Below are 21,314 nucleotides of genomic sequence, written 5' to 3' on the forward strand. Positions count from 1 at the left end.
GATGGTTTGGAACGGGGCCATGGGCCAGATGGGTTGGAACGGGGCCATGGGCCAGATGGGTTGGAACGGGGCCAGATGGGTTGGAACGGGGCCAGATGGGTTGGAACGGGGACAGATGGGTTGGAACGGGGTTGGAATGGGGCCAGATGGGTTGGAACGGGGTTGGAATGGGGCCAGATGGGTTGGAACGGGGCCATGGGGATTCTGACTGATTTGAACAGGAAGGCTTAGCCATGTCCTTGTCTGTCTGGAAAAAGTTGAGGAAGACGTGGAGAGAAAGAGGAGCGTGGAAGAGTAGGATGAGGATTGTTACCTGGCTGACATGTAGACCCACGTGGTACACTGGCAGTATGTGGCTTTAGCCATGCAAGTGGATTGTGTGACTTAATGTTTGTCTATGCTACTCCCTCTGTAGTGGAGACCATCCTGGGTCTGACTGGAGCCACCATGGGCTCTCTCATCTGCTTCATCTGCCCTGCCCTCATCTACAGAAAGATCCAGAAGAATGGACTCACCGCACAGGTACCACATACACACACATACAGTTGAAGTCGGAAGTTTACATACACCTTAGCCAATACACCTTGACTTTGTTGTCCTTAAGCCATTTTGTCCATTTTGTCCTTAAGCCATGTTGTCCTTAAGCCATTTTGCCACAACTTTGGAAGTATGCTTGGGGTCATTGTCCATTTGGAAGACCCATTTGCGACCAAGCTTTATCTTCCTGACTGATGTCCTGAGATGTTGCTTCAATATATCCACGTAATTTTCCTGCCTCATGATGCCATCTATTTTGTGAAGTGCACCAGTCCCTCCTGCAGCAAAGCACCCCCATAACATGATGCTGCCAACCCCGTGCTTCTCGGTTGGGATGGTGTTCTTCGGCTTGAATGCCTCCCCCTTTTTCCTCCAAATGGTCATTATGGCCAAACAGTTACATTTTTGTTTCATCAGACAAGAGGACATTTCTCCAAAAAGTACAATGTTTGTCCACATGTACAGTTGGCTTTTTTATGGTGGTTTTGGAGCAGTGGCTTCTTCCTTGCTGAGTGGCCTTTCAGGTTATGTCGATATAGGACTCGTTTTACTGTGGATATAGATACTTTTGTACCTGTTTCCTCCAGCATCTTCACAAGGTCATTTGCTGTTGTTCTGGGATTGATTTGTACTTTTCGCACCAAAATACGTTCATCTCTAGGAGACAGAACGCATCTCCTTCCTGAGCGGTATGACAGCTGCGTGGTCCCATGGTGTTTATACTTGCGTACTATTGTTTGTACAGATGAACGTGGTACCTTCAGGCGTTTGAAAATTGCTCCCAAAGATGAACCAGACTTGTGGAGGTCTACAATGGTTTTTCTGAGTTCTTGGCTGATTTCTTTTGATTTTCCCATGATGTCAAGCAAAGATGCACTGAGTTTGAAGGTAGGCCTTGAAAAACATCCACTGGTACACCTCCAACTGACTCAAATTATGTCAATTAGCCTATCAGAAGCTTCTAAAGCCATGACATCATTTTCTGGAATTTTCCAAGCTGTTTAAAGGCACAGTCAACTTAGTGTATGTAAACTTCTGACCCACTGGAATTGTGATACAGTGAATTATAAGTGAAATAATCTGTCTGTACACAATTGTTGGAAAAATTACTTGTCATGCACACAGATGTCCTAACTGACTTGCCAAAACTATAGTTTGTTTACAATAAATTTGTGGAGTGGTTGAAAAACGAGTTTTAATGACTCCAACTTAAGTGTATGTAAACTTCCAACTTCAACTGTACATACATACATGCATGCATTGCATGCATATATGCATGCATGCACGCATGCATTGCATGCATGCATGCATACATACAGTGGGGAAAAAAGGTATTTGATCCCTGCTGATTTTGTACGTTTGCCCACTTACAAAGAAATGATTAGTCTATCATTTTAATGGTAGGTTTATATGAACAGTGAGAGACAGAATAACAACAAAAAAATCCAGAAAACCGCATGCCAAAAATGTTATGAAATGATTTCCATTTTAATTAATGAGGGAAATAAGTATTTGACCCCTCTGCAAAACATGACTTAGTACTTGGTGGCAAAACCCTTGTTGGCAATCACAGAGGTCAGATGTTTCTTGTAGTTGGCCACCAGGTTTGCACACATCTCAGGAGGGATTTTGTCCCACTCCTCTTTGCAGATCTTCTTCAAGTCATTAAGGTTTCGAGGCTGACGTTTGGCAACTCGAACCTTCAGCTCCCTCCACAGATTTTCTATGGGATTAAGGTCTGGAGACTGGCTAGGCCACTCCAGGACCTTAATGTGCTTCTTCTTGAGCCACTCCTTTGTTGCCTTGGCCGTGTGTTTTGGGTCATTGTCATGCTGGAATACCCATCCACGACCCATTTTCAATGCCCTGGCTGAGGGAAGGAGGTTCTCACCCAAGATTTGACGGTACATGGCCCCGTCCATCGTCCCTTTGATGCGGTGAAGTTGTCCTGTCCCCTTAGCAGAAACCCCCCCCCCAAAGCATAATGTTTCCACCTCCATGTTTGATGGTGGACATGGTGTTCTTGGGGTCATAGGCAGCATTCCTCCTCCTCCAAACACGGCGAGTTGAGTTGATGCCAAAGAGCTCCATTTTGGTCTCATCTGACCACAACACTTTCACCAGTTGTCCTCTGAATCATTCAGATGTTCATTGGCAAACTTCAGACGGGCATGTATATGTATTCTTGAGCAGGGGGACCTTGCGGGCGCTGCAGGATTTCAGTCCTTCACGGCGTAGTGTGTTACCAATTGTTTTCTTGGTGACAATGGTCCCAGCTGCCTTAAGATCATTGACAAGATCCTCCCGTGTAGTTCTGGGCTGATTCCTCACCGTTGTCATGATCATTGCAACCCCACGAGGTGAGATCTTGCATGGAGCCCCAGGCCGAGGGATATTGACAGTTCTTTTGTGTTTCTTCCATTTGCGAATAATCGCACCAAATGTTGTCACCTTCTCACCAAGCTGCTTGGCGATGGTCTTGTAGCCCATTCCAGCCTTGTGTAGGTCTACAATCTTGTCCCTGACATCCTTGGAGAGCTCTTTGGTCTTGGCCATGGTGGAGAGTTTGGAATCTGATTGATTGATTGCTTCTGTGGACACGTGTCATTTTTAAAGGTAACAAGCTGTGGTTAGGAGCACTCACTTTAAGAGTGTGCTCCTAGTCTCAGCTCGTTACCTGTATAAAAGACACCTGGGAGCCAGAAATCTTTCTGATTGAGAGGGGGTCAAATACTTATTTCCCTCATTAAAATGAAAATCAATTTATAACATTTTTGACATGTGTTTTTCTGGATATTTTTGTTGTTATTCTGTCTCTCACTGTTCAAATAAACCTACCATTAAAATTATAGACTGATCCTTTATCAGTGGGCAAACGTACAAAATCAGCAGGGGATCAAATACTTTTCCCCCCCACTGTTCATACATTTCATTCATTCTCTCGACTAACCTCATCACTGACCAACATCTCTCTCTCTTTATAGTTGGTGTTGTGGGTTGGGTTAGGCATCTTGCTGGTCAGCACCTTCACCACGGTGTCAATCTCAGCCATTGACTCCACCCCCAAGCATGCCCCTCCTCCCCCTGCAGCTGACAAGAATGCCATCTTGCGAGTCCTTCCTGACATGGCTGATTTACTGAACGGTGTGGACCATATTACAATGTTGAGTCAGCTATTCTATTCAGTTCTATTCAGTTCTAAGTCTGAGATGCTCCGAACTCCAAAGATCACATTTTGATGTCAGTGTTGGTGAGAGTAGAGAGACCAAGAGCCAAAAGGTCAAAGCAATCTTAAAACAAAGAAAGATGGAACCTCAGGTAAATGGGGGAATATATTGAATGTTTGACTGGCAGACAGCTAGACAGACGGGGTAGAGGATAAGAGGAGCAGCCTTTGACATTGATGGAGCCAGAGTGATGCTCTTCAAACTCTGGTGGTTTCTCATCTACCCCCCCATCTCGCTCTCTCCTCTCCCCCTCTCCTACTTCCTTTTCTCTGTCCTCTTCCCTCTCCCCTTCTCTTTTTCCCCCTCTCCTGGGCAGCTGAAATGCCTGCTATTTCTTTCCTGTAACGGGATGATGGAGGGAGACGATTCAGAGGTACAGACGGCTCTCTGTCTGTCTCTTTTCCTAGCTCCCTGTCTGTCTCTCTCCCTAGCTCCCTGTCTGTCTCTCTCCCTAGCTCCCTGTCTGTCTCTCTCCCTAGCTCCCTGTCTGTCTCTCTCCCTAGCTCCCTGTCTGTCTCTCTCCCTAGCTCCCTGTCTGTCTCTCTCCCTAGCTCCCTGTCTGTCTCTCTCCCTAGCTCCCTGTCTGTCTCTCTCCCTAGCTCCCTGTCTGTCTCTCTCCCTAGCTCCCTGTCTGTCTCTCTCCCTAGCTCCCTCCCTGTCTGTCTCTCTCCCTAGCTCCCTCCCTGTCTGTCTCTCTCCCTAGCTCCCTCCCTGTCTGTCTCTCTCCCTAGCTCGCTGTCTGTCTGTCTCTCTCCCTAGCTCGCTGTCTGTCTGTCTCTCTCCCTAGCTCGCTGTCTGTCTGTCTCTCTCCCTAGCTCGCTGTCTGTCTGTCTCTCTCCCTAGCTCGCTGTCTGTCTGTCTCTCTCCCTAGCTCGCTGTCTGTCTGTCTCTCTCCCTAGCTCGCTGTCTGTCTGTCTCTCTCCCTAGCTCGCTGTCTGTCTGTCTCTCTCCCTAGCTCGCTGTCTGTCTGTCTCTCTCCCTAGCTCGCTGTCTGTCTGTCTCTCTCCCTAGCTCGCTGTCTGTCTCTCTCCCTAGCTCGCTTCCTGTCTGTCTCTCTCCCTAGCTCGCTTCCTGTCTGTCTCTCTCCCTAGCTCGCTTCCTGTCTGTCTCTCTCCCTAGCTCGCTTCCTGTCTGTCTCTCTCCCTAGCTCGCTTCCTGTCTGTCTCTCTCCCTAGCTCCCGCCCTGTCTGTCTCTCTCCCTAGCTCCCGCCCTGTCTGTCTCTCTCCCTAGCTCCCGCCCTGTCTGTCTCTCTCCCTAGCTCCGGCCCTGTCTGTCTCTCTCCCTAGCTCCCGCCCTGTCTGTCTCTCTCCCTAGCTCCCGCCCTGTCTGTCTCTCTCCCTAGCTCGCGCCCTGTCTGTCTCTCTCCCTAGCTCGCTCCCTGTCTGTCTCTCTCCCTAGCTCGCTCCCTGTCTGTCTCTCTCCCTAGCTCGCTCTCTGTCTGTCTCTCTCCCTAGCTCGCTCTCTGTCTGTCTCTCTCCCTAGCTCGCTCCCTGTCTGTCTCTCTCCCTAGCTCGCTTCCTGTCTGTCTCTCTCCCTAGCTCCCGCCCTGTCTCTCTCTCCCTCGCTCCCGCCCTGTCTGTCGAGCTCCCTCACTGTCTGTCTGTCGAGCTCCCTCCCTGTCTGTCGAGCTCCCGAGCTCCCTCCCTGTCTGTCGAGCTCCCGAGCTCCCTCCCTGTCTGTCTGTCGAGCTCCCTCCCTGTCTGTCGAGCTCCCGAGCTCCCTCCCTGTCTGTCTGTCGAGCTCCCTCCCTGTCTGTCGAGCTCCCGAGCTCCCTCCCTGTCTGTCTGTCGAGCTCCCTCCCTGTCTGTCGAGCTCCCGAGCTCCCTCCCTGTCTGTCGAGCTCCCTCCCTGTCTGTCGAGCTCCCGAGCTCCCTCCCTGTCTGTTGAGCTCCCTCCCTGTCTGTCGAGCTTCCGAGCTCCCTCCCTGTCTGTCGAGCTCCCTCCCTGTCTGTCGAGCTCCCTCCCTGTCTGTCGAGCTCCCTCCCTGTCTGTCGAGCTCCCTCCCTGTCTGTCGAGCTCCCGAGCTCCCTCCCTGTCTGTCGAGCTCCCGAGCTCCCTCCCTGTCTGTCGAGCTCCCTCCCTGTCTGTCGAGCTCCCGAGCTCCCTCCCTGTCTGTCGAGCTCCCTCCCTGTCTGTCGAGCTCCCGAGCTCCCTCCCTGTCTGTCGAGCTCCCGAGCTCCCTCCCTGTCTGTCGAGCTCCCTCCCTGTCTGTCGAGCTCCCGAGCTCCCTCCCTGTCTGTCGAGCTCCCGAGCTCCCTCCCTGTCTGTCGAGCTCCCTCCCTGTCTGTCGAGCTCCCGAGCTCCCTCCCTGTCTGTCGAGCTCCCTCCCTGTCTGTCGAGCTCCCGAGCTCCCTCCCTGTCTGTCGAGCTCCCGAGCTCCCTCCCTGTCTGTCGAGCTCCCTCCCTGTCTGTCGAGCTCCCTCCCTGTCTGTCGAGCTCCCTCGCTGTCCCCTTTTAATTCTCTTAGGCTGTATTGTAGGTCCGTATTAGTGTTGCATCTCTTTATAGCTTAGATTTCTGCTGCCATCTAGTGGCTCTTACATATACAAACAAATTGTTCCTTCCCAGCAGTAGAGAAGCCGGTGGTAGCGAAACAGCCTGAGGTGAAGCCTGTGTTGGTGGAGAGGCCTAAAGCCCCTGCTGATGTAGAGCCAGTCCGTCCAGTAGAGAGACAGCAGGAACAGGCTGAGCCCCCCCAGATCAAAGGACCTGAACAAGGAGTTCCAGACAGGAAGGAGGAGGAGAAAGTGCAGCTGGACAGCCCTGATGCAGGTACGGAACCAGGGTGAACCCTATAGAACCAGAGGGAATCTACTAGACTAGAGCATAGAAGAAAAGCAATAATCTATAAGTGATGGATTGTCAGAATACTATTTACAGCAACACCTGAAACTCCATGTGTTATAGCTGTGTGCATTCCCCCTGCTCCAGGTGTGGCAGTACCTGACGGGGAGGCCCATCGGCACGAGCCGCCCATCCCCCATGATGAGGTCCAGATAGAGAAGAGGAAGAATGACGCAGAGCTGGAGGAGGAGAACCAACCTACAGCAGGAGGAGAAGATTCTGAGGGTCAGGGAGTGGCGGACCAGGAAGAGGTGAATAATAAAGAGGGAGGAGAGGAGGAGAAACTTCCTTTGTTGGTGAAAAAGGAGGACGTGGGAGGAGCCGAGGTGCAGTCCAATGAGGTGCTGGAGAAGCCTGACCCAGGAGCGGGGAAGAAACAGGAAGTCCCACCCCTAAAGCAAGTGGAGAAACTTGCCCTAGTGAAAGAGGTGCTTGTTGGGAAGGATGTGATGGCTGAGCAGGCGCTGGTTGACGCGGCCAAAGCCCCAGAGGCTGCTGGGAAACGTGAGTATGACTGGTCTTTATCCAGAACATTCAATCATCTCAGATGCTCTCGGTGATTTGATTGGCTGTAGATGTGTTGGACATCACCTGGCCTTTGACCATGTGGTTTAGGTGAGCCGGCGGCCCCAGTTGCTGAAGCAGTGGTTCCCGTGGCAGCAGAGGGGGCTGCTGTTCCAGAAGTGAAGGAGAGAGGAGCGGAGGACAAGATGGATGGTAAGTGGAGGAGTGGAAATTGCACTGAGGATAAGCAAGATTAAAGAGAAAAATAAGAGTAGGATTGAAGTACAGAACAAGCACCAGGGTTAGCAGTTCACAGACCAGACCAGGGCAGACCAGACCAGACAGACTTGGGTTGATTCTCTCAGGATACTCCACATCAGGTTTTTGGTTTCTCTCCTCTAACTCTTGTCTCTCTCCTTTCTTTTCTGTATACCGGCTCCTGTCACAGTGATAAAAAAGCTGGTTGCAGGTATGAACTCGTCCCTCTGTCCCTCTGTCCCTCTGTCCCTCTGCTTGTTATGGAAGGTTTGGGAATCTCTTCCTTTTAGGTGCTTGTAGAATTTAACGGCTCTTTTCTGAATTTTGTTAATTAGCGGGTATCGGCCTAATTCTGCTCTGCATGTATTTGGTGTTTTATGTTGCACACAGATGCAACATGCAGATTTCTGCATTCAGAGTCTAAATTTGGTGTTTGTTCCATTTTGTGAATTCTAAAGGGCAATGGGTTCTATAACTGATTTAACTATTTTTAGCCAGATCCTAATTGGTTTGTCAAATTTTATGTTCCTTTTGATGGCGTAGAAGACTCTTCTTGCCTTGTCTCTCAGATAGTTCACAGCTTTGTGGAAGTTACCTGTGGCGCTGATGTTTAGGCCGAGGTACGTATAGTTTTTTGTGTGCTCTAGGGCAGGTATTCCCAAACTGGGGTATGCAATGCCGTCGGGGTTACGCCAAATAAAAATGTGATTCACATTTTTTTTTAAATAACATTTCTATTGTCCAACGGGCCTATTTGGGTGAGCTTTTTTTCTCGCCTGAGTTTCACCCCGTTTCACTGCCTAAAATTAAAATTATACCATTTAGTGTTCAGCAAAATAACAACACAATGTCAAATACAGTTAGCCTAGTCAAATAATTAACATCAATCACATTAACCATTACTCTCTCGCGGGAATTCCACTAACGGTCCGTATGTAGCCAAATGGAGTTGCTGCTCATTCCGTTTGCTCGACAATTGATAAATGTGTCCATAGGTACACATACCAGCTTTACTGGTAGTACTGCTACTATCAGCAGTACTTCACCTGCACCTGTCGACGACACAAGTTGTTCTGCTTCCACAAGCACATCCAATGCTAGCATCAGTAATTCTACATTTGTTGTTAGCCCAGCTAGCATGGACACTGAGGGTTGTGAATCTGATGCAGCCAAAGAGCTACTGCCTCCTTACCCGAGAAAGCACCAAACAACAGACAGGGACGTTGGACCATCGAAGAGGCGCAAATATGATGAGATCTACATTGATTTGGGGTTCACTTATATTGGGAGTAGTGCCTTTCCTCAGCCACAGTGTGTTATGTGCAAAAGTACTATCTCACAACTCGATGAAACTTGTTGCACAGACATTTAGAAACAAAACATGCCAATTTGAAAAATAAGCCACGGGAGTTATTTGAGCGAGAATTAAGACGACTTTCGAGAAGTAAGACATGTATAAAAGCATCAGAAAGCATTAATAAGAAGGGCCTAGAAGCCTCTTATATGGTGAGCTACTGAGTGGTTAGGACAGGCAAGCCCCATACTATTGTGGAGGACTTCATTCTTCCTGCTGCCGTGGATATGGCTGGGACAATGCTGGGGGAAAAGGCCCCAAAAAACTATACAGACAATGCCTTCATCAAACAACACTGTTTCACGACGCATCAGTGACATGGCAGGAGATGTTTTGCAACAATTACTGCTTCGCATACAAGCCAGTGAATTCTATGATGACGCAAAAGCCATGACAGGGAGACATAGTGGAGTGGTAACGCGCGTGCAAGCAGTTGCTCCCAATGTCACTTGGGTACACTGCAGCATCCACCGAGAGGCTCTTGCTGCCAAGGGAATGCCCGACAGCTTGAAATACATTTTGGACACTACAGTAAAAATGGTTAACTTTGTTAACGCAAGACCCCTGAACTCTCATGTATTTTCTGCATTATGCAATGATATGGACAACGACCATGTAACGCTTTTACAACAAATAGAAGTGTGCTGGTTATCAAGGGGCAAAGTATTGCCAAGTTTTTTTTACATTTGAGAGACAAGCTTAAAGTTTTATTTACTGACCATAATTTTTACTTGTCTGACTGCTTGCATGACGACGAGTTTCTCACATGACTGGGTGTTTTTTTTTCTCGCCTGAATGATCTGAATCGAGGATTAAAGGGACTCCGCAACTATAATCAGTGTGCGGCACAACATTGAGGCTATGATTAAGAAGTTGGAGCTCCTTTCTGTCTGCATTAACAAGGACAACACACAGGTCTTTCCATCATTGTATGATATTTTGTGTCTAAATGAACTCAAGCTTACGGACAATGTCACATGTGATAGCAAGCACCTGAGTGAGTTGGGTGCGCAATTACACAGGTACTTTCCCAAAATGGATGACACAAACAACTAGATTTCTTAGCCCTTTCATGCCCTGTCTCCAGTCCACTTACCGATATCTGAACAAGAGAGCCTCATCGAAATTGCAACAAGCGGTTCTGTGAGAACTGATTTTAATCAGAAACCACTGCCAGATTTCTTGATTGTGCTGCGCTCAGAGTATCCTGCCTTGGCAAATCGCGCTGTTAAGACACTGATGCCCTTTGCAACCATGTACCTATAGTTGAAGTCGGAAGTTTACATACACTTAAGTTGGAGTCATGAAAACTCGGTTTTCAACCACTCCACAAATTTCTTGTTAACAAACTATAGTTTTGGCAAGTCAGTTAGGACATCTACTTTGTGCATGGCACAAGTACTTTTTCCAACAATTGTTTAGAGACAGATTATTTCACTTATAATTCACTGTATCACAATTCCAGTGGGTCAGAAGTTTACATACACTAAATTGACTGTGCCTTTTAAACAGCTTGGAAAATTCCAGAAAATGATGTCATGGCTTTAGAAGCTTCTGTTAAGCTAATTGACATAATTTGAGTCAATATACCTGTAGATGTATTTCATGGCCTACCTTCAAACTCAGTGCCTCTTTGCTTGACATCATGGGAAAATCCAAAGAAATCAGCCAAAAAAATTGTAGACCTCCACTATTCTAGTTCATCCTAAGGAGCAATTTCCAAATGCCTGAAGGTACCACGTTCATCTGTACAAACAATAGTACGCAAGTATAAACACCAAGGGACCACGCAGCCATCATACCGCACAGGAAGGAGACATGTTCTGTCTCCTAGAGATGAACGTACTTTGGTGCAAAAAGTGCAAATCAATCCCAGAACAACAGCAAAGGACCTTGTGAAGATGCTGGAGGATACAGGTACAAAAGTATCTATATCCACAGTAAAACGAGTTCTATATCAACATAACCCCAAAGGCCGCTCAGCAAGGAAGAAGCCACTGCTCCAAACCCACCATAAAAAAGCCAGACTACGGTTGGCAACTGCACATGGTAACAAAGATCGTACTTTTTGGAGAAATGTCCTCTGGTCTGATGAAACAAAAGTAGAACTGTTTGGCCATAATGACGTCATTATGTTTGGAGGAAAAAGGTGGAGGCTTGCAAGCCGAATCACACCATCCCAACCGTGAAGCACGGGGGTGGCAGCATCATGTTGTGGGGATGCTTTGCTGCAGGAGGGACTGGTGCACTTCACAAAATAGATGGCATCATGAGAGAGGAAAATTATGTGAATATATTGAAGCAACATCTCAAGACATCAGTCAGGAAGTTAAAGCTTGGTCGCAAATGGGTCTTCAAATGGACAATGACCCCAAGCATACTTCCAAAGTTGTGGCAAAATGGCTTAAGGACGACAAAGTCAAGGTATTGGAGTGGCCATCACAAAGCCCTGACCTCAATCCCATAGAAAATTTGTGGGCAGAACTGAAAAAGCGTGTGCAGGCAAGGAGGCCGACAAACCTGACTCAGTTACACCAGCTCTGTCAGGAGGAATGGGCCAAAATTCACCCAACTTATTGTGGGACGCTTGTGGAAAGCTACCCGAAACGTTTGACCCAAGTTAAACAATTTAAAGGCAATGCTACCAAAGACTAATTGAGTGTAACTTCTGACCCACTGGGAATGTGATGAAAGAAATAAAAGCTGAAATAAATCATTCTCTCTACTTTTATTCTGACATTTCACATTCTTAAAATAAAGTGGTGATCCAAATTTTTACTAGGATTAAATGTCAGGAATTGTGAAAACTGAGTTTAAATGTATTTGGCTAAGGTGTATGTAAACTTCCAACTTCAACTGTATGTGTGTCACGTCCTGACCATAGTGAGTGTTATTTTCTATGGTAGAATAAGTCAGGGCGTGACGGGGTGTTTGTCTGGTTTTTGTATGTCTATGTTTTGGCTCTAGGTTTGCATTTCTATGTTGGTGTTTGGCATGACCTCCAATTAGAGGCAGCAGGTTGTCGTTGTCTCTAATTGGAGGTCCTATTTAAGTTAGGTTTGTCCCACAGGTGTTTGTGGGTAATTGTTCTTCGTGAGGTTATTGTTCCTCCAGCGTCACGGTTTGTTGTTTTTGTATATACTTGTAGTGTTTAATGGTTGCATTCTGTTTCACTGATTTAATAAAACATGTGGAACTACGAAAATGCTGCATCTTGGTCCGCTCTTTCAAACAGCCGTGACAATGTGAGAGTGGATTCTCTGCCATCGCTAGTAGAGGTCGACCGATTATGATTTTTCAACACTGATACTGATTATTGGAGGACCAAAAAAAGCTATACCAATTAATTGGCCGATTTTTTTGATATATATATATTTTTTTTTTATATGTGTGTGTGTGTGTGTGTGTGTGTGTGTGTGTGTGTGTGTAATAATTACAACAATACTGAATGAACACTTATTTTAACTTAATATAATACATCAATAAAATCAATTTAGCCTCAAATAAATAATTACAACAATACTGAATATCATCAACCATGATTATGTTAAGATCCTTTCTTTATAAGATAAGTTTAATGCTAGCTAGTACCTTACCTTGGATCCTTGCTGCACTCGCATAACAGGTTGTCAGCCTGCCACGCAGGCTCCTCGTGGAGTGCAATATAATCAGCATAATCGGTGTCCAAAAATGCCGATTACCGATTGTTATGAAAACTTGAAATCGGCCCTAATTAATCCGCCATTCTGATTAATCGGTCGACCTCTAATCACTAGCATGAAAACTAAATACAGGCACAGACTGTGTGTGGAAAAGCATGTAAGACTGAGACTCTCTCCAATACAACCTAACATTGCAGAGTTATGTGCATCCTTTCAAGCACACCCTTTTCATTAACCTGTGAGTTATTCAAAATTTTTGATGAAGAGATTAAGGTTTTATATGTAAGATTGCTAAATAAAGAGCAAAATTATTGATTATTATTATTTGTGCCCTGGTCCTATAAGAGCTCTTTGTCACTTCCCACGAGCCAGGTTGTGACAACAATTCACACTCATTCTTTTGTTTAATAAACCGCCACAGGAAAGGAAGACCCAGAGTTACCTATGCTGCAGAGGATAAGTTCATTAGAGTTAACTGCACCTCAGATTACAGCCCAAATAAATACTTCAGAGTTCAAGTAACAGACACATCTCAACATCTACTGTTCAGAGGAGACTGTGTGAATCAGGCCTTCATGGTCGAATTGCTGCAAAGAAACCACTACTAAAGGACACCAATAAGAAGCAGAGACTTGCTTGGGCCAAGAAACATGAGCAATAGACATTAGACCGGTGGAAATCTGTCCTTTGATCTGATTCAAGGCACACTTAACCAGCATGGCTACCACAGCATTCTGCAGCGATACGCCATCCCATCTGGTTTGTGCTTAGTGGGACTATAATTTGTTTTTCAACAAGACAATGACCCAAAACACACATCCAGGCTGTGTAAGGGCTATTTAACCAAGGAGAGTGATGGAGTGCTGCATCAGATGACTTTGCCTCCACAATCACCCGACTTCAACCCAAATTGAGAGGGTTTGGGATGAGTTGGACCGCAGAGTGAAGGAAAAGCAGCCAACAAGTACTCGGGGGGGTAAAAAAAGTTTTACTGTGAACGTTTCATTTTATTTTCAAATATCCTTGATACAATGAAGCGCAATTGTGTCAAAGGTAAAAAAGCTAAACAATTGTATGCACATGACAGCTGAATAGCTGCGGGAAAAATCTTTACTTATAAGGGCTAAGAAGGTTTATTTCCAATAGGAAATAGAACCTGGTTGTTTTCCCCAGTAAAACAGTTTGTCTTTTTTAAACATATGAAAAAAATATATTTATATATTTCAGCAACTTAGGGAAGATTTTATTTTTTGCATGAGCCCAAAAATCTATAGTTGATGAGAGTATTGCGATAGAGTGAAGGAGGTGTGTGGCGTTGCAGAGACTCGCGCTTGTCAAAAATAAAATAAAAGCCGGCATAAATCCTCCCATCACGACGATGAGATGGCGGTTGCTTAGGGTCCTTCAAGACTGTTGGAAAAGCATTCCTCATGAAGCTGGTTGAGAGAATTCCAAGTGTGTGCAAAGCTGTCATCAAGGAAACTTTGAAGAACCTCAAATCTAAAATATATTTTGATTTGTTTAATGTTTTTGGTTACTATATGATTCCATGTGTTATTTCATAGTTTTGATGTCTTCACTATTATTCTACAATGTAGAAAATAGTCAAAATAAAGAAAAACCCTTGAATGAGTAGGTGTGTGTAAACTTCTGGCTGGTACTGTACATCCCTGTCTCACCCCATGGCCCTGTGGAATGAAAGGTGTTTTTTTGCCCATTTTAAGCGCACACTGTTTGATTTTTCTCAATTCTGCTTTCCATCAATTTGTATAGCAGACCCTCATGTCAAATTGAGTCAAGCTTTTTTGAAATCAAGAAAGCATGAGAAGACTTTTCCTTCGTTTTGGTTTGTTTGTCAATTAGGGTGTGCAGGGTGAATACGCAGGTCTGTTGTACGGTAATTTGGTAAAAAGCCAATTTGACCATTTTCTCAGTACTTTGTTTTCACTGAGGAAATGTCTGCTGTTTATGATAATGCAGTGGATTTTCCCAAGATTGCTGTTGACGCATATCCCACGGTAGTTATTGGGGTCAAATTTGTCTCCACTTTTGTGGATTGGGGTGATATGTCCTTGGTTCCAAATATTGGGGAAGATGCCAGAGCTGAGGATGATGTTAAAGAGTTTAGCCAATAGGAATTTGTAGTTTGTATATTTTATAATTTCATTGAGGATACCATCAACACCACAGGCTTTTTTGGGTTGGAGGGTTTGTATTTTGTCCTGTAGTTCATTCAATGTAATTGGAGAATCTGGTAGTCTTTAATAGTTGTTTCTAAGATTTGTATTTGATCATGTATATGTTTTTGCTGTTTGTTCTGTGTTATAGAGCCAAAAAGATTGGAGTAGTGGTTTATTCTTACATCTCTGTTTTGGATAGATAACTCTTGCTGTTTGTTTAGTGTGTTCAAGTGTTTCTCTCTCTTACTCTATCTGTATTCACATTGTCACTCACCTTTCTAATGCTGTGTCCCCCTAAATCAAATGGCCATAACCCTCAAGTTCTAAACCACCTCACCCCCTCTCTCACAGTACCCCCCACCTTGTCCAAACTGTTGTTTGTAGCAACCATACCCAACATTAATTTGACTGAGTTATCCCTCCAGCCCCCCCACCCTTAAACACATCCCTATACTGTTTGTCTGGATAAATCGAATAACCTTTCTCCCTCCAATGTAGATACCCAATACCTCCAAATATATGATTTATGAATGGTATATTCAACCCAACCCCCTGTGTGTGTTTTGGTGTGTTTTAACACTGTCCCCCCCATGTAGAGGGTCAGTTGGAGCATGCTGCTCTGCTGCAGGTTATAAAGGAGCAGCAGGAGCAACAGAAGAGGCTGTTGGACCAGCAGGAGAAACTTCTGGCTGTCATAAAGGAGCAGCACCAGGAGATGCACCCCAAAAAGACAGGTACAGACGCACAGCGTGTGCACTCTCATACGTGTTCTGTCTTTTATATTGTGATGTGTATCTAAGTGTTGAGTAATTGAACTGTTTGGTTATTAAAAGGGAAAGTAAATAACGATCTTTGTGTTGCAACAGATGGAGCTCCAGAGGCCGACGCAGAGAAGGGGGTCCAGGAGGAGGGGGGAGCATCCAAACCCAAAGGCCCAGCTCAAGGGGGTCCTGCCCTGGCCTCAGACACCATGGAGCCCGCTGGAGCTCCACAGCCTGGAGGGGCCGAGCCTCACATCCAGCCCCAAAATGAGGTCCTCCCTGTGGAGAAGAGTGCAGAAGAGCAGGTCTTCAAAGTGGTTGCCCCTGTTATCACCAAGGAAGGAGTACTCCAGGAGGTCCCTAAACGGCCTGTTTTGGCTGAGGCAGCAATCGTGGCAGGGGCAGCGGTGGAGGCCCCTAAGGAGAGGGACCTTGTGGCTAGGGGAGTACCGCTGGGTCAGAAGGTGACAGGGGGGATGAAGGTAGAACCAGCCCAGCCGCCACCTGCCAAAGCTGAGGACGGGGTAGTTAAAGGAGGGGTGGAGGTAGTGGACAAGGCGAAGGAGAGGATGGAGAGACTGGAGGAAGTGAGGATTGATAGAGCGGTGCAGGGGAGAGTGGAGGAGGAACGGTTGGAGAGGGAGAGGAGAGAGAAACGGTCGAGAGAACAGGAGATAGAAAAATCCAGAGTAGAGGAGGAGGGAATAGAGAATGAGAGGCTGGAAAAGGAGCGAGCAGAGAGGGAGAGAGCAGAGCGAGAGAGGATCCAGTGGGAGAAGACGGAGAGAGAGGTGATGGAGAGAGCAGAGAAGGAGAAAAAGGTCCAGGAGCAGGAGGAGAAATTGGCACAGCTGGAGAGCGCCATCAAGGCCCAGGAGGAGCAGGCTCTGGCTGCAGGATTAGGAGAACCAGGATTAGGAGAAGAACTAGGGGCTGTGAAGAAGAGTGGATGGGACCTGAAGGAGAGGGCGACTGTCCAGTCAGACTCCAGCGACGTTGTTGAAGAGAAGACCCACAAAGGCCAGGACCAGGGGGTCCAGAAGAAGGCTAGGGACCAAGGGGACATGGACCTGAGAAGGAGGAGGAGAGCCCTGGGGGTAGGGGAGGCTGGGGGTTCCAGGAGGGGTGTGCCGGGGCTGGAGCCCTTCTTGGACGGGGGGTGGGATCTCCATGCAGCCCTGGAGGGACCGCTACTGGGGGGAGCACTGGTACACACACGCCAGATAAAACAGACCTCTGAGCTTGAGAAAGACGAATAACTGGGACTTGGTAATGGTATACACGCACGGACAGTTGGGTTGGACTGTGCAAATCCCTATATTCACACACTCGCATACAGTTGGTTAGAATGTTCACATCCTATTCTCTCTCACACACACACACGTATGTACAGTGGATCGTTATACACGCATTCATACGATTCACAACACACACTCTTTCTCTCCCACACATAGTCATGTACCATAGATCACACAGCCTTACCACCTGTCTTCATAATACCTGACCAGTACAGGAGGATTGTGTGTGTGTGAGGTGCATTGATTGTTATAGGGAACATTCTGGCTGCGTTTACACAGGCGACCCAATTCTGAGCTTTTTCCCAATTATTGGCAAAAGATCTGATTGGTCAAAATACCATTTATTGGCTGAAGATACATCAGCATTGGGCTGCCTGTGTAAACAGCCAGTGTCTTCATTTGACCCTAGTCTGTGTTCTTCTACCAAATAGGAATGCTTTTTTTTAACATGCTCCTTCCATGATTCCAGAAGACATTGCAGATATAGTGATGATAAATATATTGTAATAATGATCAAATATATTGTAGACTATTCTATAATAATATGCTGTATTATGCTGCCATAAATCTATATTTGTATGTAAATATTAACTTATTTTAGTTTTTTTATTAAGAAGCTCAATGCTATACTGTAATGTATGTTAAGCTATGCAATACCACATGCCAAGTTTCCTTTTGTCCTGTGTGTTTGAGAGAGCAATGCACCATCTATCCGGCTAGCCAATGACTGCATTTGAGTCACTTTAAATCCCTTGATACTTCTAGGTGATGTGGAGTTTTGGTTTTGGCTCTGTAGAGATTACTTGTGGTTGTTTTTGTTACTGTAGTGCTTTTGTTAAGTCCTTTGAAATGTATGTTAGTTATTGTGAGCTGTAAATAGTGTATACATTATATTGTCTGAACTTTGCTAAATGTTCTCATGCTGCTTTTTTTTACATATTTTTGGAAAACATTCATAGTACATTTAATTAAGGATCAATCGGTTAGCTTCCTTGCTTACAGTTTCATCTCGATTTTAAACCAGACTTCCATTTTGATGAGTACAAACGGATACTGTAGTGCTGTATAGTATAGCCTTATTTCTACACTGACTGGTCAAAACATTAAGAACACCTTCCTAATATTGAGTCGCACCCCCTTTTGTCCTCAGAACAGGCTCAATTTGTCAGCGCATGGACTGTCGAAAGTGCTCCACCGGGATGCTTCCCACAGTTGTGTCAAGTTGGCTGGATGTCCTTTGGGTGGTGGGCCATTCTTGTTACACACAGGAAACTGTTGAGTGTGAAAAACCCAGCCGTGTAGGAGTTCTTGACACAAACCGGTGCGCCTGGCACTAAAAGGCCTAGAAATCCTTCTTTAACCTGTCTCCTTCCCTTCATCTAAAATGATTGAAGTGGATTTAACAAGTGACATCAATAAGGGATCATAGCTTTCACCTGGTCAGTTTGTCATGGAAAGAGCAGGTGTCCATAATGTGTTGTACACTCAGTGTAATGTACAATTCCCAAACGTTTTACCCACAAAGGAGTTCTGAATCCATAGCTCTGGTTCTACATTCCATGTTCTGGTTCTACTCTCTCTCTCCACCAGTGCCTTTCATACATGTGATGTTTTCCATGACTTAAAGTAATGTGGTTATTTTGTTTAGTCATATCCTGTGTGTGTGTGTGGGTGCCACTGCTTTGTGCCTTTTATTGTAACAGTGAAATGAATGGGTCAAACTGAGTAACTGTATTGAGATGTAAATGTAAGTTTCTTTAACCCTGACTGAATTTTTCCTAAGAAGTGGCTTCTCTAGCAGTGACAGAATGGAAGCAAAATACTGGAATACTTGTAGAGGTGGTTTATTTATGCGAGTTAATTGTCATCTCTCGCTCTCTGTTCTTGTAGCATTTGAAACAGTGGCTTTGACTTCTACACTGGTGCACTGTGCTGTGGCTACTATAAGGACAGTGAATGAAATGGACTCCACAGAGAGGACATCAAGTGGCTTCATAACTGCTCATGACTTTTTTAGAATAAGAGTTTATTTTTCTGTAAAGCTCTCAACTCATTGTATTTTTTGAAAATGTGCAAAATATTAAACTTAAACTTAACTGCTTGTTAAAATGTGTGTTGCGTACATGAACAAAAGCGACCCCATACACACATGTATTTACATAACAATATTCAATTTAGCAGACGCTTTTATCCAAATCGACTTAGTCATGCGTGCTGTGCATATATTTGACGTATCAGTGACCCCAGGAAACAAACCCACAATCCTGCCTTTGCAAGCGCCATGCTCTACCAACTGAGCCATAAAGGACATTACATTATAAAGACAGTCCTACAAGTCTTCTGTAGTGGGCTACATGTTACTACATAGTATGACATTGAAGCATTATTGAAAAGAGTGTCGTCCAAACACTGTCATTACCCCTGGAACCAATTTTAAACAGGTAAAGCCTGTGAGACTAGACAAGAAGTCTTTCAGCACCTGCCAGCACATTACTGATAGAGTACTACATGATGTTCATGGAGGGGACATTGGGTCCATTGCCTAGTTATGTTGGGCAGAATGGACACTACTTCACTCCCTAGTTGTCCTGCAAGACAATTTGATGATAAAGTAAATTGATACATCAAAAACAGACAATTTGATCAAATGTACAATGAAACCCCTGTGATATGCCACTCACTGCTGTAACAACACACCTTCAGAGCATCAAACTAACACACAGGTCCTTTCTCAGCTCCTGTCGTGGAAGCAATAACACACTTCCCATAAACTGCAGCCGGGAGAACAAGATATTCAGAAGAAATTATTTTGATAAGATTTAGAGGATGACTGCACTGGTTAGAATAGATAAATCTATGGTCCAAGTAATTTCTAGTCCACACTCAGTTTCCACTTGATTATTCCCTAAGAGTCACCATAGCAACATCGGGGGCCACGGACACCATGCATAATAACTGAAGCGATATTCCTTGGCAGGCAATTCCTGTCCTTCTGAGTTCTCCCACTGACGTACAGTACATCACCAAAAGTATGTGGACACCCTTTCAAATTAGTGGATTCGGCTATTTCAGCCACACCCGTTGCTGACAGGTGTAATCGAGCACACAGCCATGCAATCTCCATAGACAAAAATTGGCAGTAGAATGGCCTTACTGAAGAGCTCAGTGACATTCATCATGGCACAGTCGTAGGATGCCACCTTTCCAACAAGTCAGTTCGTCAAATCTCTGCCCTGCTAGAGCTGCCCCGGTCAACTGTAAGTGCTGTTATTGTGAAGTGGCAACGTCTAGGAGCAACAATGGCTCTGCCGCAAAGTGGTAGGCCACACAAGCTTGAAAATGAAAAGGAGAGCCGCACTCTAGGAGCCCAGATACAATAATTGAATAACCTAATATCCAACGTTTCGGCCACACAAGCTCAAAGAACGGGACCACTGTCCTCGGTTGCAACACTCACTACTGAGTTCCAAACTGCCTCTGGAAGCAACGTCAACAGAATAACTGTTCGTCGGGAGCTTCGTGAAATGGGTTTCCATGGCCGAGCAGCCACACACAAGCCTAAGATCACCATGCGCAATGCCAAGCGTCGGGTGGAGTGGTGTAAAGCTCGCCACAATTGGAAACGCGCTCTCTGGAGTGATGAATCACGCTTCACCATCTGGCATTCTGACTGATTAATCTGGGTTTGGCGGATGCCAGGAGAATGCTACTTGCCTGAAGGCATATTGCGGAGGAATAATGGTCTGGAACTATTTTTCATGGTTTGGGCTTGGCTCCTTAGTTCCAGTGAAGGGAAATCTTAACACTACAGTATACAAATGACATTCTAGATGAAGCTGTTTTTCCAACTTTGTGGCAACAGTTAGGGGAAGGCCCTTTCCTGTTTCAGCATGACAATGCCCCCGTGCACAAAGCGAGGTCCATAGAGAAATGGTTTGTTGAGATCGGTGTGGAAGAACTTGACTGGCCTGCACAGAGCCCCGACCTCAACCCTATCAAACACCTTTGGGATGAATTGCAATGCTGACTACAAGCCAGGCCTAATCGCCCAACATCAGTGCCTGACCTCACCAATGCTCATGGCTGACTGGAAGCAAGTCCCCGCAGCAATGTTTCAACATCTAGTGGAAAGCCTTCCCAGAAGAGTGGAGGTTGTTAAATCAGCAGAGGGGGGGGCAACTCCATATTAATGTCCATGATTTTGGAATGGGATGTTCGATGAGCAGTCACACACTTTTGGTCATGTAGTGTATGATGACCACTGACTGAGGTATAGATGCTTTTGGATTATGAATGGCTACAGTGCCCATATTTGCTAGGTAGCTAGCAAGTAGCTACATACGCACTCCACCAGTGCACTGGGCAAACAGCTCTGGAAACCATCTCGTCCTCTCCCGACTGCGAGTCCACACGTTTGATCAATAGGTGGACACTTGATCAATAGTCTTTGACGATGGAAAAAAAAAAAACGAACACAATCAATTGAATGACGATCTAAGCTCTTGTACAATATTAACTAAGTATCATAGGAATAGATGGCACTCGTAGGAAAATATCACTCAAACCATTTGATGACATAGTCCATGGACAGCGCCATGTTGTTGACCCTGAATCAGGAAATGACATGCATGTAATCTACGAACGTGATTTGTTAGGGGAGTATGGATTATGGACCTTTTGATTTGCCA

At 45.6% G+C, this 21,314-nt stretch overlaps 1 protein-coding gene across 13 annotated transcripts in view; it reads left to right on the plus strand.

Annotated features, from left to right (window-relative positions):
• LOC106610401 (putative sodium-coupled neutral amino acid transporter 10) overlaps positions 1 to 18,735 on the plus strand; it is a 47,598-nt gene extending 28,863 nt beyond the window's left edge. For 11 of the 13 annotated variants that reach the window (XM_014209776.3, XM_014209811.3, XM_014209802.3 and 8 more), the window contains 8 exons: positions 416 to 522; positions 3,522 to 3,681; positions 6,334 to 6,537; positions 6,697 to 7,113; positions 7,225 to 7,326; positions 7,562 to 7,582; positions 15,164 to 15,301; positions 15,434 to 18,735. In XM_014209776.3, the coding sequence (XP_014065251.1) occupies positions 416 to 522; positions 3,522 to 3,681; positions 6,334 to 6,537; positions 6,697 to 7,113; positions 7,225 to 7,326; positions 7,562 to 7,582; positions 15,164 to 15,301; positions 15,434 to 16,587 (2,303 nt within the window). In that variant the 3' untranslated portion in view covers positions 16,588 to 18,735. The remainder of the gene's footprint in view (positions 1 to 415; positions 523 to 3,521; positions 3,682 to 6,333; positions 6,538 to 6,696; positions 7,114 to 7,224; positions 7,327 to 7,561; positions 7,583 to 15,163; positions 15,302 to 15,433) is intronic. The other 2 variants (XM_082978149.1, XM_082978150.1) reach the window with 2 other exon arrangements.
• Positions 18,736 to 21,314: the final 2,579 nt, after the last annotated feature.

Source organism: Salmo salar, chromosome 01 (genome assembly GCF_965601325.2).
Source record: "Salmo salar chromosome 01, fSalSal1, whole genome shotgun sequence".
NCBI classification, from domain to species: Eukaryota; Metazoa; Chordata; class Actinopteri; order Salmoniformes; family Salmonidae; genus Salmo; species Salmo salar.